The 16,060-nt window shown below is 40.5% G+C and overlaps 1 protein-coding gene across 1 annotated transcript; it reads left to right on the top strand.

Annotated features, from left to right (window-relative positions):
• The first annotated feature begins 187 nt into the window (after nucleotides 1-187).
• slc35d3 (solute carrier family 35 member D3) lies at nucleotides 188-6,927 on the top strand. The gene is made up of 4 exons (XM_083934188.1): nucleotides 188-771; nucleotides 2,432-2,642; nucleotides 5,601-5,758; nucleotides 6,064-6,927. Exons 1-4 carry the CDS (start codon nucleotides 547-549, stop codon nucleotides 6,796-6,798), a joined length of 1,329 nt encoding a protein of 442 aa, XP_083790314.1. The 5' UTR covers nucleotides 188-546; the 3' UTR covers nucleotides 6,799-6,927.
• Nucleotides 6,928-16,060: the final 9,133 nt, after the last annotated feature.

The raw sequence follows: 16,060 nt of genomic DNA, 5'->3' as shown, positions 1-16,060 counted from the left end.
CTCCTCTGTCTCTACTGTACATCTGCTGCGCCTCTACTGTACTCCTCTGCCGAGACTTACTTCTCTTCTCTGATACTTCCCGGAGGGTTTCTGGTTCTTTCTTCCTCGCAGAAGCGCAAGGAAAGTCGGCGATGAAGCCTCCTGCTGCTGGGTGTAATTACTTGAGTAGAAACTAACACAAAGAATGACAGAATCTTGTTGTTTTTGTTTTTTTAATGTGCAGCTGAAATGAAGTGCAGTTTGAACTGAAGAGAGGAGTCAGCAGACCCGAACAGAAGACCTTCTCATCCCCTCCTTTCATCTTCAAATCTCACTTTTACTGTTTTCTCCTGAAGTGCACCTTGGTTTCCCCTCACAGCGCTTCACACGTGGGCTGTTTCTGTCCTTTCCTCCCGTCTCTCCGTCCAGCATCAGTGCGTCGCGGCTGTGCGTAAAAGCCAAACCCTCCCCCTCATCTCCGAGACTCCGACCCGGGGCTGAAACAGGGACCACCGCAGTACTTTATATCTCCTGTATGACTTTCTCTAAAGCGAGCAGCAAACCGCCATGGATGTGTTTAAGAGCCGGTTTCTGGGGATCGGCGTGGCCGTTGCGCACGGCGTTTTCTCCGGCTCTCTGAACATCTTGCTGAAGTTCCTCATCACTAATTATCACTTCAACTTCCTGACGCTCATCCAGCTCCTGACAAGCAGCACCGCGGCGCTCACTCTGGAGGTCCTCCGGCGGCTCGGGGTGGTGAAGGTGCCGCCTTTCAGCGTGCAGCTGTCCAAGGTAACACCTGACCACAGCGGGCTCACGGTGCAGTTTACATTTGGTGATTCCCAAACAGGGTTTTCCGGGGTTGACTGTAGTGACAGTGTATTGGAAGTATTCTGATTACGCTGGAACTCATATAGGCCCCTTATCATCAGTAATTATACATAAATAACATACTTAAATATACTAAATACACTCAGTATATTTTAACCAGCTCTGGCAGGATTATAACATCCACAGCTTTATTTTGTAATTTGCAAAAATTGCAGTTCAACACTTTAATCCTGTTGGATTACAGTTACTCATCTTGGACCTGCAACTGTTACATCAGGCTGCAAACCAAGTTTGTGTTTTCTGAGTCATTTCAGTGATTCACAAACTTTATTTTTCCATTGACATGATGAAAACCCTTCATCGGTGTGCCATTGCATCACTGTCATTATTGAGTTACATATAATCTCCATGATGGTTTTAACTGTAAACTCCTCCTAATATTGGTCGAACTGCCTGTTGGCATTTTACAGTTGATGACTGACTGAATGATTGACTGACTGGATAATTGACCGGCTGACAGATTGGCTGAGTAGCTGATTGACTGATAAGATCCATTAACTTTATTGGCAGTTTATCAAAATCACTATGGCTGAAAACACAAATCAGAAGCTGTACGGGAAGCACGTGCGCGCAGCAGACAAATGGGGGGAAGGAAGTGATCTTGTGTGTTTTTATAAACTGATTGAAATTAATTTAAGAAATCATTAGAGAAAAATCCTCAGTGTCTTTTTTGTCTTTTGTCGCCACAATATGGTCAAAATTGTGCTTATAAAGAAAAGAAGAAACGTTAATATTTCAATACTGCTCATTTGATTGGTGCAACGTTCACTAAAAGTTGTTAGTCATATCCAGAGGTTGTAGTAAAATATGGACGTCGCCTCTGTGACGTCAGGCACGGATTTCTGAAGGGACAAAATGAGGCTTAAACCGGGCGGCTCCTGGTCCCCATCTTGACTCATGACTCATGACTCCGCCTGGGCCATTTAAATCCAAAAATGTGCAAAGAGGTGGAGTGTAACTGGAGCTGAGCTGATCCACCTGTCACTCAAAGATGCCACGCCTTTAAGTATGCAGAACTTTTGGCCTTCATATGATTTAAACAGGTGAGTTGTATAAAAATTCAGCCAGTACGGGGAAATGAACAGGGAAATGAGCTCTCCACTGTCTTGGAGCCATGTTCTCATCAGGTGATTAACATGTCTTATTAACAACGAGAGTTATAGCCTTACAGAGCCGGAAACGTGTGTGTGTGTGTGTGTGTGTGTGTGTGTGTGTGTGTGTGTGTGTGTGTGTGTGTGTGTGTGTGTGTGTATGTGTGTGTGTGTGTGTGTGTGTGTGTGTGTGTGTGTGTGTGTGTGTGTGTGTGTGTGTGTGTGTGTGTGTGTTATGGACTTTGTGGGGACTACTTCTCACAGTCACTCTATGGGGACCCCATCCCACGAGCTGAATCATTCAATCTTTTTAGGGTTAGGGTTGATTAGGTCATGATGTGGATCAGGCTGGTTGTAGTCATCGTGGTTAAAGTCAGGGTAAGTCTTCAGGAAGTGAATTTAAAGCCAGAACAATGTCCTCCAAAGTGGCAAAAACGTGCGTATGTGTGTCTGTGTCCCTATCTGTGCAGGAGTTTGGCCCGGTGTGTATCCTCTCCACGCTGCAGTCCACTCTCACTCTGTGGTCTCTGCGCGGCCTCAGCCTGCCCATGTACGTCGTGTTCAAACGCTGCCTGCCGCTCTTCACGCTCAGCATCGGCGTGTGCGTGCTGAGGAATGGCGTGCCGTCCATTGGCGTGGTGATCGCCGTGGTTATCACCACTGGTGGAGCTGCACTTGCTGGTAAACAAACGCACCCACACACACACACACACACACACACACATTCTGTGATTATTCTGTAGCACAAAATGACTGAAATAAATATATGGAAAGGAGAACTCTTATTTTTCTCTTTTTACTCTTGCAAGAAATAGAAAATACAGACTCTGACTGCCTAACAATATTTCATTTTTTTCCCTATAAAACTCCCGGTTAAAGAGCTTTTCTTCATATGTGCAGCTGTTTAACCGTCACATTAATTTCCGGTCTTGGGAAAAACCTTTAATCATCCTTCCCAGCACTGAATCTTCCTCTTCCATTACTGTTAATGATCCTGAAGTCATGAACAAACTAAAAAAATGTAAAGATAATTCATTTCCTGGATCAATCTCTACTGCTGCTGCCATTTGTCGAAACATGAAGTGTGAAATGTGCAGAAAATGAATCTAATGGACTTATTCATCATTCTGGCTTTAATCTTGGTGGCAATCACCATTTCTCCTGTGAGTAATTTAATATTTGCTTCTTCCAGACATCTTTCACAGAAAACTCAACTGAGATAATGTTATTTTGTCAACGTTTTTACAACAAGTATGTCGCTTAAAAAGTGGATCATAATCAACTGGAACAACAAACAAATGGTGTCTTTAAATGGTTTCACTGCATCATTAAAACCTTTGATCATCAGCAGCAGGGACGTGTAAACCAAAACATGTAGAAGTAGCCAGACATTATCGCAGTTTGACTTCTGTTTCCTTCCGGAGTGTTTCTTTTGACCCACTTCCATGGCCTTTTTTTTCTATTTGTGCCGCAGATTTGGTGCTATATGTAACCATTTTTCATACAACTGGAGAATGAATAAAAATGGTCAAAAATCCTCCAAAGTCCCACATTAAGATCCTCAAACGTTGAGGAACAGCACAGAAAAATCCATGTTGTGATTTGGGATCATTTGTGGTTGACTGTATGTTTTGTCACTTGTGTTGTGTTGTGAGGTCAGAAAGGCTCTTATTGTGAATCCCCTTGTGAAATCCATCCATCCTCTGAACGCCCTCAGTCTCTAGTTTGTGTTTGTAAAGTTTCATGAGGCTGTGATTATCCAAGGTCACAACAGATACTTTTAGACAATGAAATGTCTCCTATGGGGACTGACATCATCGCAAATGAAGACAACTGGGCTCATTCAGTCCACAAGAGTCTCCTGTTTACAGCCAGACCCAGGTTATGACCTCCAACACTGTTTATGGACCCTGAAAAACCTGTTTACATTCTCACATTCGGACTCAGAGAACCTGTTTACATTCACATATCTGGACCTGGAGAACCCATTTAGATCCACACATCTGGAGGTCAGAGGTCAACGGACAGTTTTACCTTTATCCTGTCAGGTCCGTGCAAGTCAAGAAAGTCTTTCCCTAACCTGGATGTATTTTTTTTAAAACTTAAGCCGTTGTCTTTTCCTAACCTTAAATCAATTTAATTTAATTTGAAGATATCATTTTAATTTTATAAACATAAACAGATTTTAAGGTATATTCAGGATTTTTTTTTAACATGGCAGAGTGATGTATATTTTAGTGTAAGTAGACATGTGTGTGTATGTGTGCAGCTGTTTTTTGTAAGTATCCAGCCTCCGTACACTCACAGGATTAATTCTCCATCTCTCTCATCCTCCTCCTGCTCCATTTTCAGACTGTCATCATCTCTACTGATTCCTCCTCTTTTCCACCTTCAAACTCCCACACTTCCTTTTATCTCTTCTTTCCTGTTAGGTTGTTTTCACACCTACAGTTTGTTTGCTTTGTTATTTGTCCTTTGATGTTCACATGGCAACGTTCAGCAGCGATCCAAAGTTGTAAACAAAGACCATCTGATATCAAACTGTTCTCTTATTGGTCAGATTTCTCTACTCTTTTATTGTTGTAAAAAACCCATTAACTTTTCTTCCTGACATTCAGGTCAGCATACAACAGATTTTCTCCGTTTCTCAGTCTTCTCGCCAAACGTTGGCGTCAGTAAACGGCTCACCGGCTGCTGATTGAGTTAAAACTGTAGAAACTGCTCCAGAGATTGATTGGAAGTGAGCTGTTCTTGGCGATCTCAGCCCGCTAGTTTTGTCCCGCATCAGAGAGCAATTGATGTGTTTATATATGAACAAACAGACGGATCTTTGGGGGGAAATACGTCCAGTTTCAGAACAAGCTAGCTGTGAAAACACACTTATTTTCACCTCTGTTTTTATGAGAAGACTGCCACAGTGCAAGAGAACAAATCTAAACTCACAGTAACACACAGACGCTAACGTTAGCCTAATCTCTTATAAGCATCATCCGGTCCAGAACAGATTTTTTTCTTCTTCTTCATTTACTTTAAGCATAAATCTAACCTCTGTGTTGCTCATCCTTCTGTTTTAGTATTTTAAACATCCATTCAAATATTATGTAAAACATTTTAATTACATTTGATTTCAAATACACACTACAGCTTACTCTACGCTGTGTTACTAGAACCGGCTCATGAGCATGCTAACTGTTGTTAGCTTTAGGTTCAGTCTTTTAGCATGAACGTTGTCATCAGGTTTATGATTTAAAAATCAAAGTCCGCTTTATTGTCAATTCTGCAATAGATATTTGCCAGACATACACAGTTATCGAAAAAACATTTGTCTCTGACCCAATGTGCAATAAGTACAAAGGATAGGAAAAAAAGATAGGTAATATATACAATAAATAAATAATAGTGCAAAAGTAAGGCAAAAAAAAAAACAGACTAAATATAATAAATGTAAAAGCACTGATGAAAATGGAAAAGTGTTCATCGATCTTTTATAAAGTGTTAGACATTCATCACGGTTCTGGTTTTTAGATGAATCAGCTGTGAGACTCAGAAGACAGTCAGGAAATCTAATTCATATACATGTGTAAGAAAGAAAAGGAATATTACAGAATTGTGGAAATCATCTTTTTTTTTCTCGTCCAGGTGCTGGTGATCTCACAGGCGATCCCTTCGGTTATGTCACCGGTGTGTTGGCTGTCATCATCCATGCCTCCTATCTGGTTCTGATCCAGAAAACCAGCGTGGACAGCGAGTACGGACCGCTCACGGCACAGTACGCTATCGCCATCATGGCCTCACCGGTAAGAACCACAGCAGCAGCAAGACATTAACACGTTTTTTTTCCTTTTTTTTTTTATCTCTTTACCTCTTTTCATCTTTGCTTCTTATACTCCTTTCTTTTTCTACTCTGTTTTTTCATTTCCTTTCAATGTCTGTATTGCTTTTCTACCTCTTCTTTTTCTGTTTTTACTTCCTTTCTTCATCCTTGTCTTACTTCATTTAAGATGAAATAAATTATTAAAGTCAAACATTTTAATGAAGACACTCAGACTGTCCCTCACCCTCCTCCCTTTGTCCTCCTCTTCCTCTTGTGTGTCTCTCTCAGGTGCTGCTCGTGTGCTCCCTCATCTCAATGGACACCATCAACATGTGGTCGTACGAAGGCTGGAAGGACCCCCACATCACTGTCATCTTCGTTTTCTGCATCTTCATCGGCTGTGCAATGAACTTCACCACACTGCACTGCACCTACATTAACTCCGCAGTCACCACCAGCTTTGTCGGTGTAGTCAAGAGCATTGCCACCATCACTGTCGGCATGCTGGCGTTTAATGACGTTGCGCCAACCAGGCTTTTCATCGGCGGTGTGGTAGTCAACACTGTTGGCTCCATCACCTACTGCGTGGTCAAATACTTTGAGACAAAGAAGAAGAGCTTGTACGAGGACCTGGAGGAGGCCGGGAAGGATGGAGCGCTACCTGGTGAGCCTCAAAGAGAGAAACCGCCGCTGAATGGCGACGGGCCTGCTGTCGGCACTGGATCGGAGGTAGAGGGAGCATTTATCAGTGAGGGGAAGGAGGATGTAGCACTGTCTGGCTTAGCTAATGGAGAGGTGTGGACAGGAGACAATGCACAAGGAGACGGAGAAACAGGCGCGAATTCTCGCGTCATGACAGAAAAGGAGTTGCTGGAGATGCAGAGGGAGCACCTCCACAGGGAGAACACCACCTCCGGTCAGTCAGTCAGTGACAGCTATGTCGGGGTGTGGCGGTCCATCAGACATCTGCAGTTCATGAAGAAAGACCCTTTGATTGATAACATGGAGCAGCAGAGTCCGTGAGGGCAGGACAGACACCTGGACAGACTCTGGAGAAGAACATTGGGAATGAATTTGAGGATAAAAACGTCTTGAACATGCTGCAGAAAACTGGACGAAAAAGAGAAAAAACTACACAGGGAACTTCTTTTATAAGTGCAGAACAAATGCTTGTTGGAAACACGTTTGCTGCTGTTGCTGTGATACCTCAATGAAAGCCCACGCTTTATGTGCTTAAAGTTCAGTTTCATAACTCACGGCTTTGAGTCTACAGAACAGGCTTTCAATTTTTGTTAAAAGTAGAAAAGTCTTTTTCTTTGTTTATGATGAGAAGAAAAAAGAGGTTCCTGGTGGAGAAAAGTGGATGAAAAAGTTTTGGGAGAAGCTGCCTGAGATAAATTCTGCCTCTCGTCTCCCTCAGCTCTGCGGAACTGGCAGAGACAACGCTGGCCACGGTCTAGCATGATTTTGGTTCGCGTCCCTGCTGATAAGTTAACTAGAAAACTTTAGAAAAAGAGTGCATCCTGTGCAAACGTCCAGTCAGGGAACAGCAAATACAGACACATGAAAGTCTCTCTCTTTTGTGTAAACCTGGATGAATTCTTGTTTCTGATTGGCTGGAGGTTTTGTGACTTAAAACCTTGAATGCTCATGTGGATCAGATCAAGTTTATTGACTTGTAAAAGCATGCGCTGGTCACTAATGCTAACAGCTATGTTTTACACTGAGTTTGTTTGTTTGAGTCTGAAAATGAGTTTGATTGTTTGTGTCCCTCTAACCCTGCAGGTCCTGTCAAACCTGTGAAATGTCCGTTTACCATTCATGTGTCGTATGCAGGGAAATGGAGTGAAAAAAATATATAAAATGTGGTGTCATGTTGGGCTTCAGTGTAATTTTCTGCTCATACATCAGTGAGGTACTTGTGGTGGTTTCACTAATAAAGTTCATGATGCACACACAGAGGTACAGATAAATCCATGTGTGCAACCTCGCAATATAGAATAGTTTGGGAAAAGCATTATACCTACCCTACAAACACACATCTGGCTATTAACATGTTGTATATTTGGATTTAGAGTCCTTACCGGTGTTTTCTTTGCCAGAAAACTTTTTACAAAGAAAGATTTCTAGCATGTAACTAACCAACTTATTCTTAGGTTAATTGTCTGGATTAATCGCTTGGACCAGGGAGCGGCAACCATTGTCACAATCTGTACAATGTTGTGTATGTGTGCCACATTTACATGTTGTTGTTCATAAGTGTGCCATATCAACTTTTACCATGCGTTATTGTCCCTCCCACCTGCGCTGTGAAAAAGGCAATGATTACAAGCCAATCAGAGGCAGAGTTGGGTGGGTCATCATGAATATAGAAGGGTGAAAAAATAGTGATGTCCAAACAAAGCTTCATGAAGCTATTTGTAGTATTTTCTTTCTTTTCTGAGTCCACTGGATGGCACTCACTGTTCAACAAAGTGTGGAAAACACCACGAATCACCAGTCCTTGAGCCTTTTTCCTTTAAACCAAGAGCTCCATCTAGTGGCTTCAGAAGATAAAGAAAATGCTTCACTCAATGGTAATTGTGTGTCAGTGGTTAAGCCAATGGTGGCACAGTTGCTGACCTTTGATTTGGACTATAACATGTCCAAAAGTGTCCATCATAGTTTTCTGAAGCCGAGTTTGATGTCTTCAGATATTGTTTTGTGCAACAAATAGTCTGCAAATGCAAAAAAAGTTTCTACCACATTTCACAGAAAGTCAAATCTCTTTAAATAAGGAACTGAGGATATTTTTGCAGTTGCAGATTAACTGATTAAGCTTCTAACTGCAGCAGCTCTAAACAAGATACATCAGTGTTTCATCTTTTCGAATCTGCATCAAAAATACACACAAAATGAAAAATTAAATTTCAAATTTTCATTAAAAAAATGGAATTTTCCACCAGATTTAATTTAAGTTTTAAGATTTCCTGCAGGACAGAAAAGATGAAGTTATCTTAACGTTTTCACTGGTCTGAATCAGTTGACAAGTTTGTAATTTGGTTCTTTTCACAGAGGAAAAAAAAACAAAGGAAAAAATGCATCGCGACAAAACATCTGAGAACATTCAAGCTGCTTATTGGTCAGATGTGTCTGGGGCAAGAAAGTAAATACAGGAAGTAGGTGATATGTTCTAGGCTACTGCGTATAACTGTGACAACTTTCCGGCTTTAACAAAACATACAATAAGCAGCATCTTTAAATGAAACCTTTTGCTCTAACATGCAGTCGGGCTCTCTACTGAATAGTAAACCCTGTATCTCACCTTCAACCTCCTGATTTCTTTTTTTAACTCCCGACTGGAAACATTTCTCTCCCCTCCTTCAAACCTCATCTTTGTTCTCACAGAGAAAGCTACAAGCGTATTGAACCATGTGGAGAGAAAGAGCTGTCAAGTGGTGATATTGATTGTTATTGATTTTTGTCCTCACAGTCCAAACTTCATTTAACGGTACAAAAGATCTGATGTCCCCTCGAGCTGCAGTCAACAGGCTGTGGGCTGTTCTGCAGCAGCCTGGTTTATTCTGACCATTAAGGTTTTTCTAACAAAAAGATAAGTGTAGTTGTTAAAGCATGACTTGTGACTTTGTTTGGTGTTACAGGCATATGTTTGGGTGAGTGGTTATCTGTCCATATGTGATGTCTCCCTGTGATTGTCCAGGTTCTCGAGTCAAGAAGCCAAAAGTGCATGAATGTATTTGAAATGTTTTTCATTATTTTTTCCAAATCTAAAACCCACTGAAAGAGTCTGGAAGTCGAAACAGACAAAAACTCAAGTACTATTTGTCCGATCTGTCAAAACAACACAGACAACCAGCGGGGTCGTCCCTTTGGTCCCAGGGTCCTCACTATCTTCACAGTTTAAATTGCCAAAGAACAAAAGGAGTCAGATATTTCAGTGTGAATTGTAAGGAGATTGAGGAGATATCCATGTCCAAAGTCAAGAAAACTGCAAATTTGCGGGTGTAGGTTTCAATGAGTACAACATAGGTAGGCTGCAGATTGGTGATTTCAATGTAACTGACCCAAGGAAACATGCACTGAACATAGAGAGAGAAAAGCATTAAGGAGAGCATAAAACCCTTTGAAGGATTCCTTAAAGTGTCATAAAGTGACATTGAGCGGAGGAACATACCCTTTTGAACCAGCTGTCTCCTCAAAATAACCTTCTCATACAACAAAACTGCATTCTCAAATGGGTTTCGAGGAAAACACACTTAGTCCTGGATTACGTTTGTTTTTGACGTATCACAAATATGTTTCTAATCAGTCAGTGTAGGGATGAGGTCGGGGTGGATGGATGGAAGTTGCTCAGCTCATTGTTTTGTTTACATAACGTACTTAAGTTACAGTGAGCAAGACAGTAAGAGAGATTTCTCGCTGAAAATCAAAGTATTCAATGGGTTTGGGCGATATCTTATGAAATATGATGTTCCATTTAACACTGTGAAACATTAAGTTGAGGTGACAAAAGGTGACGGTTAAATTTAGACAACAAAAGGCAACAGTTAAGTTTAGACGACATAATTTTGTTTGGGTTCACATTAACCACGTGCCTTCTGTAAAACAGATTTCTGTAGATAATTAAGAACAAAAGATAATGAAAAACTAAAATGTTCATCGTGTGACTGTTTACCTTTATGCAGTCAAAGCATGCTCAAACATGATTGGTCCATACGACTGACTACAAACAGTTTAGTTTGATTGAGATTAGTGGAAATGTAAAGGATTTAAACTTAAAACCTAGAAGATGTGTCCAGAACGCAGTTTCTATGTATGGGAACATCATTTTTTAGGAGACAGGGAAATTAGGATTAAGCATTATTTTAAACTTCTTAATAACTTCATTTGATTTATTTCCTGGAAAGAACCAATTATTGAGGAAAATATACAGTTCAATGGATCCACTTCCAATTTATTAATGTCAATTAATTTCTGCCATAACCTCTTTATCGCGCATACAGTTCAACATATGTGTTGAATAACGTCTGCAATAACCAGTGGACAATGGGTTTAAATAGAACTCATATTTCCCCTAAAATTAATATAATTAATATACAAATTACACTGTTCTTTCTGGACTTTCCCTAGAAAGTTATTATAGGAATAACTGTTGGAATTCTGTGTGCTTGAACTTGTATGTTTGTCTTTCTTTTGGTGTAATTGTTTGTTTTTCAGTCTGTATGTTTGTTTCTCTATCTGTAAAAACAGTCTGCGTTCCAGTCAACGTGCTGCACGCAAACTGTCATTTGAGTCAGGGACAAGGTGACAAAGACGTTTTTGAAAAGCAGTTGTTATTTCTCAAGACGGATGCAGCATCTTATTGGAAGAGTGACGAGTTAATAAACTGGTGTCAAAACTGTGAATTGAGCAGATATCCTTAAAAAAAATAGGCAAACGATGTGCATGCAAAATATATTTTAAAAAAAAGTGTTTCTACAAGAAGTTTTCATGTTTTTGTTTGACCAAATTAAAGCTCTCTCTCCACAAATGTTCATTTCAGGATTCAGTGTTTAACATCTGAGTGCTGGCAGTTTTCACTTTTTGATTTCTTTTACGAATTCCATGCACTAAAGACAAACTACTGCAGTCAGTTTATTTATGTTGTCACTTTTCCAACACTGTGAGAGACTTTGTGCGAATGTGCCTCTCCTCGGTTGTTGTATCGTGTCATTGTTAAAGTTTAAAAACTTTCTTTCATGCTGTTTTCCTGAGCACCTTTTGTCGTCTAAACTAAACCGTCACCTTTTGTCGTCTAAACTTAACCCTCACCAGTTTTTTAAACTTAAATGCACCTATTCACTTACTCGCAATCTTTTCCTAACCATGTGTGTTTAAAAAAGCAACCGTGTGGAGTATCACGGATTTCCACACAGGACTTCCCAGTGAATTGACGCCAAAAGGTTCTGACCAAAACGACGGTATGTAACAAGTTGGGACGAGGACGGGTTCTGAGAGAGGGGGAAAAATGCTCTGGGTTGTCTGAATATCTTTAAGGCAGTCACAATCATTTTGGGGTGACACTAAACCCCAGATCCAACGATGGTGTTGAAAAATAGATAAAAAAGATAAATGGAGGAGAAAGCCTGATATCAGGCATGTGAGAGAGTCTAATTTTGATTCATGCAAATGGCATTCTTTTGCCTTAATAAGTATTTTCACCACCATAAAACAGAGAGCAGCCAGGTTGGGAACCCAAAGGTTTATGCATATATAGTGTTGCTTAAAATATGGACAAGGAGGAGGTTTGACATTTCAAAACAATTTCCCATGATTCCCTGGACAGAAAATGTGTGTTCTAAACATCGGTCCTCACAAATACACTAAACACACACACACACACACACACACACACACACACACACACGCACACGCACACAAATAAGTAGCTACTGTATTATTACCACAAACACCACAACATACTACATTGTCATTGTCGTCGTAATGTATGACCAGCAGACAGACCTGCAAATGCATTCCTGCATGATCTATCACCTCATCTTATCACACACACACACACACACACACACACACACACACACACACACACACACACACACACACACACACACACACACACACACACACACACACACACACACACACACACAAACACACACACACAGGAGCAATGTATGGATATTAAATTATTTCCGGGGTGTTTTAAGAAACTTGTGGAGGAGAACAAGCAGAAATAATAATTCCTAGGTTGTTTATTTTTGTTTATGTATTTCTTTGCACATGAAGTTATTGTGTTCTGAGTCTGTATTGTTCCTGAGTAGAAAAAAACAGTCTGTCTGGTGAAGTGAAAGGACCATCTGCTTTTCAATTTGCATGTTCAATGCAAAGTTAATTGCAAACGCAATTCTTTTTTTTTATATACATATGAATAAATCTCTCAGTGGGTTATTCATTGTTGTATTGTTTGTGTGGGGGAAGCCGTGTTTATGGAGGTGTTTCCACGGCAGTGATGAGGTTCACTGCACAACTATACACGATTACATTATTATATTTATGTACGGCATTATGTTTGCATCTATAAGCGGAGGAGGTGTTCTTGCTCTCTGAAGATGGATGTTTCATCATCATGGTGGAGATAGTTATCGTTCTCAGGGAACCATAAACAGTCTTGTTTTCTAAAATCTTTTTTGGGATATTTTAGTGTCTCTTTGAGATGCACCAAGCTTTCAGCTGACAGGAAGTTCTCCAGAATCCAGGTGACTTTGTATAACAAGCCTCAAACTCTGCTCAGGGAGGAGGTCGAGGCGGAAACACACGCCAGACTTTCACCTCGGAGATGGCGGTTCATGTCCAGTCCAAAACGTACATATCTTAACCCAAATCATGATCTTTTCCTAAACCTGACTGAGTATTCTGATACCTTAACCTGAGAAGCGTAAATAGTTCTAATTTGAATTCACAATGTACCTGCCAACTGATTTTTAACCCTCTCTCCCACTGTGACCCAGATTGGTACACTTTCCTGCTAATCCCCCAAATAACAAATCAAAAGTGAGCCATTTCCCATTAGAGCACGTTGACAGTTTCCTAATTTAAGATGCACTTTGAAAAGAGGGAGCTGAAGCTGACTTAACATCCAGAAGTTGTTGTGTAGCAACGGATTCTCATCGATAGGCTCGTCTGATATAGGACGTAACTCGACCAGCGCTTGTTACGTTCGGCTTCGGGTAGATTTATGCAATATTTTATCCTTATAAAATAGGGACATTGCTGAATTGGATTCACTCCTTTCTGAAATCAACCTATCCTGCAGCATCTGTGTTGGGTCAGTAGGGGTTAATGCCTTGCTCATCTCCACAAGCTCAGGTTTAGTGTTGAAAGGAGAACTGGTGCTGCTGGAGGACGAGGGATGGAAGACAAGTGAGGTATCAGGAGAAAATTGTCCCGCTAAGAGGCCCACTCAGCACTCTGCTGCTGGAAAATCCATCCATCCAACACACACATGTACACGAACACACACACACACGCCTGAACATATAATCATCAGGAGCCATTTTCAGAGAAAGAAGTGATTTAAACTAATATGTTGGGTTGGCGAGGAGGAGGAGATGAAGCAGCAGGTGTAGCGAAGTAAAACAAAGAGAGAGAGGACACTTTTTACTGCTTTTATCTCATCTGAGAAACTGAATTGAATTTGGCTCCGATTCAGAAAACAGCCTCGATTTAAGACATCAGCAGAACAGACAGTGATTTCACTGCAGAGGCTTTCAGACTCATTTCAGAATTAGTTTTTTGGCTCGACACTCGCTGTAAAAAAGGAGGATATGAGAAGATGGATTCAGAATAAGAGTCATCATGTTTGAAGCGCAAGAGACCTGTTTGATGTGAGATTCCCCCCCCCAAAAAATATTTGTTTGTTCAAAAAAAACAATGTTTAAAAGCTGCATGTTCTTGTCTCTAATGTTTTAAAAAAAAAATAAGGTGCTGGAAGCTGAAAAATCTCTCAACATAACGCAGAGAAAGAAGTAATCTCAGGCGTCACGCTGGCACAGCAAAAACACCTTCAGCACGGTTTGTTTTTGTGTAAAGCAGAAGAATAATGGTGAAATTAATGCAAAGTGTCTTGTAGGGTTTAAAGTTGAGTTGCACATTGGAAAACTACTTTTAGAGAATGACAGAAGAAACACATACTGTGAACGTTGGCAGAAGCTTCTCACAGCATCAAATCAACAAAAAGAGCCTTGAGGGACTTCACAAACTTATGACATCAACAAACAAACAAACTGGTAAGCAAAAGGAATCAAATGCCCAAAAGAGAGTTTTAGAGAAAAGTAATGTGAAAAAACAAACAAATCTAAGACAGCGCACCACTAAACTACGGTAGATGTTTGGATGTTGAGGTGTGATTTAACTGAAATAAAACTGAATTGTCTCGAAACTCATGATTATACTTAGATTTTTTCTTCAATGCAATGTAAATACCCATGCCATATACCAAAAATGATTGGCTACATTCATGAATGATTGACATGTTGATACAATATATAACACTGATAAACTGTAAGTCCGGTGAAAATGGACCCCATGGTCTTTTTCAAATAAACCATGGAGACAGTTTTTATCTTATCTTATGTTAATGCGTGATTCAAAGGTGACGTGTAAGTTCCCATCCTCTATTATCCAACCATATCCAGCAGGTGATGGAGCGCTTATATATGCAGGTATATATATATATATATACATATGTATTTTTAGACAGGAGCACATCGGTACTGCTCGATGAAGTCACAGGGGCTGTCATCTTTCTAACCTGACTCCGCTAGATGGATTTATTCACATTTGTTTTGGAGATCTTTTGGAAAGCGATAATACTGGTTGCTGATTGGATAAACCATCTGTCTATCACCAACATACAGGCCAAATCAACCAATCAGATCAACAAAGCGTATCACGTGCTAGCAGCATTGAGGCAAAGCTCAGAAAGGAAACAACATGTCAGTAAAGGATATTTTCCGTTTGTGTAAAGTGAATTTACGGATCAAAGGCCCAATTTCAGGAGCCCGGTCCATATTCCAACAGAAGGATCACAGAGAAAAAAGAGTTAGTGAGCGGCTTGATCTATAGTTGCACTCATCTCATCCATGGAATCCTCCATGTTGTTCACACTGAACAGTCGCTTCTCGTTTCGTCACTCTTCGACCCGCCTCAAAACCAACACTGATTGGTTCGGTCGCTGGTCAAACTTGTCTTGGCATGTCTCTGCCGCACATTACCAGACTGATTTTGCGAGCTTCATTGTATTTTACTCACAGGCTATCATCATCTTCTGTTGACTAAAAGCAGCTACATTTAGCGCCATCACATGTTGAACCGTGCCACCACCTGCGACCAAAATTTTATTATGCTCTGAAGAATCTAGTTCTGCATAAAACATAAACGCATAAATAATTGACTGTAATTTCAGCGACACACTTTTTTTTTGGTAGCTTAGCATGACTCTTTTTTATGAACTAAAGATTGCGTAGATGCCAGACTGCGGAGCGGGATGAAACGATAACAGGGTTCACCTTATGGCCTATGCGGGACTAATAAAAGATTATCTCATCTTATGATAACGTGTGATTTAAAGCCACTTAGAACTAACGATACCTCTAGCAGATATCACCAGCTACTTCGTGGATGTACAGAAGATATATCAGCCACCAACTGCATAATCAGATATTTAAAGGTTTCAATAAGTCGATAAAAGCATTGATAAAACAAGTGATTAAAGGACGAAATGATT

The sequence above is a fragment of the Echiichthys vipera genome (genome assembly GCF_963691815.1).
Source record: "Echiichthys vipera genome assembly, chromosome: 19".
Lineage (NCBI taxonomy): Eukaryota > Metazoa > Chordata > Actinopteri > Perciformes > Trachinidae > Echiichthys > Echiichthys vipera.
Note: the sequence above shows the minus strand (reverse complement) of the source record. Positions and strands in the feature narration are given on the sequence as shown.